At 30.8% G+C, this 3,429-nt stretch overlaps 1 protein-coding gene across 3 annotated transcripts in view; it reads left to right on the forward strand.

The window, feature by feature from the left end:
- The window catches only part of LOC107653992 (uncharacterized), a 52,438-nt gene that overhangs the window by 34,489 nt on the left and 14,520 nt on the right, over positions 1-3,429 (forward strand). For all 3 annotated transcript variants that reach the window (XM_016440852.1, XM_016440851.1, XM_016440853.1), the window contains exon 33: positions 1,541-1,725. In XM_016440852.1, coding sequence (XP_016296338.1) covers positions 1,541-1,725 — 185 coding nt within the window. The remainder of the gene's footprint in view (positions 1-1,540; positions 1,726-3,429) is intronic.

The following is a 3,429-nucleotide window of genomic DNA, read 5'->3' on the forward strand; positions in this document are numbered from 1 at the left end:
TCTTTGTGTGTGTGTGTGTGTGTGTGTGTATGTGTGTGTGTGTGACTGTCAGACTCAAGCATGTCACCGCGAGGAAAACTCCAGATTCCAGACATGTGTCGTTATGCAACCATGAATCACAGTAAACATTGATCTGATTTTCCATCGCTCAAATATGGCTTTAACTGTGCCTGAACACACACACACACACACACACACACACACACACACATCAACTCAGTGCTTAGGTCATATTAAGAAACCACAGTCCACTTTTTACTAGTTTGGTTAAAAGTCTGGACTGTACTGATAATACAATCATTATCTTCATGATTTGATACAATTTATACAATTTGAAATTAAAATGTAATAATTAAATCGTAAAATGTATTAATTTAACATGTAAATAATTAAAATGTAGTAATTAAATCGTAAAATGTATTAATTTAACATGTAAATAATTAAAATGTAGTAATTAAATCGTAAAATGTATTAATTTAACATGTAAATAATTAAAATGTAGTAATTAAATCGTAAAATGTATTAATTTAACATGTAAATAATTAGAATGTAGTAATTAAAATAAAATGTAAAAATTATAATATTTTGTCTAAATACATAAAAAAATAAAACTCTAAAAACTAAAATCAATGTTATAACAATAGCATCACCATATGCACCATATAATTTATAACATTTAAAATTAAGATTTAATTAATAAAAATTTTAATGTAAAAGTTAAATAATAAAACATTTGGCGATTTAAAGTCAAATTTTAAAATGTGTAATATTTTGTCTAAATACATAAATAAAATCAGTAAAAATCAGTAAAATCAGTGTTATAAAAATTTTGCACCATAGAATGCAACTTTTAAAAAACATTTTTTATTACTTTCCTTATTAAAAATGTAATCAATTCAAACATTTACGTGTATTAATTAAAATTAAATTCAAATGTATATTATTTTGCCTTAATGCATTAAAAATAAACCACTAAAAGCTAAAACAAGTAATTTTAAAAGTTATTAGAAATCAAAATTATGATGTACAGTATAGAAAATGATTTTTTTTGTGTATTTAGCTTTGTATTAAGTGTCCTAAAGTGTCAGTATTCCACTGTCATTGGAATACATAAATGACATTTATTGGCAATTAAAACATTCAAATATTCACACAATATTGGTTAGTTTACAAAATAAAGATTAACTGGAATGAAAAAAAAATTAGTTTAAATTGATGTACTAAAATAAATAAAACTAAATAAACAAACTTAAAACTGAAGCCTATGAAAACTGTATAGACATTTAAAAAAGTAAATAAAAATCAAATAAAACTTTAAAATTAAAATGAATACAGAAAATATAAAAATGTGAATGCATTGAACTAGAAAATGCATTAGAAAGATGTGTTGTGTCTTGTATATGTATATGTATTTGTACTGCAAACATCTTAGGCTCAGAGGTCAGAGTGCAGTATCTGTTAGTAAATCTGCATTGACTGTTTGTCCAGACGCTGTCATTGTGTGTGTGTGTGTGTGTGTGTGTGTGTGTGTGTGTGTCAGGCGTCCAGCCCGTGGTCAGTGGAGAGCAAGCCGTGGTCCAGGCCCACAGATGGACTGTATGTCATCGAGGATCAGCACTGCGTTGAGTTTCATACACTGGCCACTGTAGATCATCTGACCGCTGACAGCAAGCTACAGCAGAGACAAGCACTGATCAGCCTTCTGGACAAGAACTGGGACACTGGGTAAATCAGCACTGTTAATACAAGCTCCATACTAAACTATTCATTTAGTTATACATACACAGACACATGTACTTCTAAGTATTTTTTACACACTACAACTATTATAATACATGCATATAAAGGCAAAAATCTGTAATATCTGCCCGGAACTGATATTTTATATATATTTTTAAATTATCTCTGTTGTCTTCTAATATGTTATAATACTTTTAATTGAATAATCCTGTTAAATGCAATCTTTAATAAATATAAAAAATTATACTGTACATTATAATCTTATTACTCCATATGTAATATGAAATATTTATAATAAATTATTTATTTTTATATTACATACATAAAATAGCTGCACAGTATATTAGCACTTAATTAAAAAAAATTCTAATATATGCCATGACCATTTTTTATATACTCTAGTCTTAATAATTTTATTAAAAGTATGTATTTATACACACACATTTCTGTTTTAATTATTTTTAATTAAAAAAAAAATTTATTTATAAAAAATTAATTATAATTATTTTGCTGTAATATGTGTGTGTGTATATGTATATATATATATGTATGTATTTATTTATTTATTTATTAGATAGATAAGATAGATAGACAGAAAGAATAGTGTAGAATTTTAGCAATGGAATTTTAATATTTTAATGTCCGAATAATTCAAACTAATAACACCAGAGTTTTCCAGTGAAAAGAATCAGCTGTTTTGTTGATGAATTAGACTCTACTGGTCATGCTGTATGATTGTTTTTGCATATTTAGACGTGTTATTTTTTACATAACTTTTAACTTTTTTTCCTCATCACATTCAGTTTAGACTACAAGCTCACAACTCGGGTTAAAAACTATTTCTTTTGCATGGTTTTGGACATTTATCAGTGGTGGAGCATTGCAGACAAATAGCAACACAGGAAATGCTGTCATAATGCTTTTGTTTGGATTGTGCTTCACTCTCATGTCACTATAGCAGGAAAACACCAAGCCGTTAAACTCAGACGTAATGCCTTAATCCTTCACGATTCACAGCTGCTTGTGGAGAAATCCACTCCACTTACGCTCAATCTGCCACATTTACCGCTAACAGCTCTCTAGTCCAGATTATTCAGACTCTCCGGCTGCGGCTGTGTAGGAAATGGATATTAGTCTGGCATGCAGGTCACCATCTGTGTTTTATCTTTTTTGACCTCATAAGCTTTAAAAAGGAGAAAATGTGCTCTGTTTGGGCTGACATGAACGGATTTGGTTATTTAATGGACTGTGTATGATGACTGCAAAACCACGTCAGATGCTATTTGGGAAACATGCATCAATCTATTCTTGGTGGTTTGGTTTTATAATTCTCTCGTGGAGACGTACAGCACCGGTTGTTCAGATGCAAATGCTTTGTTTGAACTGCTGCGGTGTGACTCATCACACTGTCCTCTGTCTGCTGGCCTCGGCTGAACCACCTCACGGCACCCCGCTTTATGCTCCAGTTGCATTATTAAGCAAAACCACGTCCACCCGCTTGGCCAGATTTACAGCAAATGTGCTGCTTGTACTACACTGTGAGCCGAACTGCACACAGATTATTCACCATTTTATGCATTTAGAGATTCCCAAACCATTACCTCTGATCTGGCCCACCATGCCATATCACAAGAGGAGGGGGGAAATGGGAAGATCATGCCACTGAAGCACATTTTCATTACTTTTTCA

This window comes from Sinocyclocheilus anshuiensis, unplaced genomic scaffold (assembly GCF_001515605.1).
Source record: "Sinocyclocheilus anshuiensis isolate Anshui unplaced genomic scaffold, SAMN03320099.WGS_v1.1 scaffold454, whole genome shotgun sequence".
Classification (NCBI taxonomy): domain Eukaryota; kingdom Metazoa; phylum Chordata; class Actinopteri; order Cypriniformes; family Cyprinidae; genus Sinocyclocheilus; species Sinocyclocheilus anshuiensis.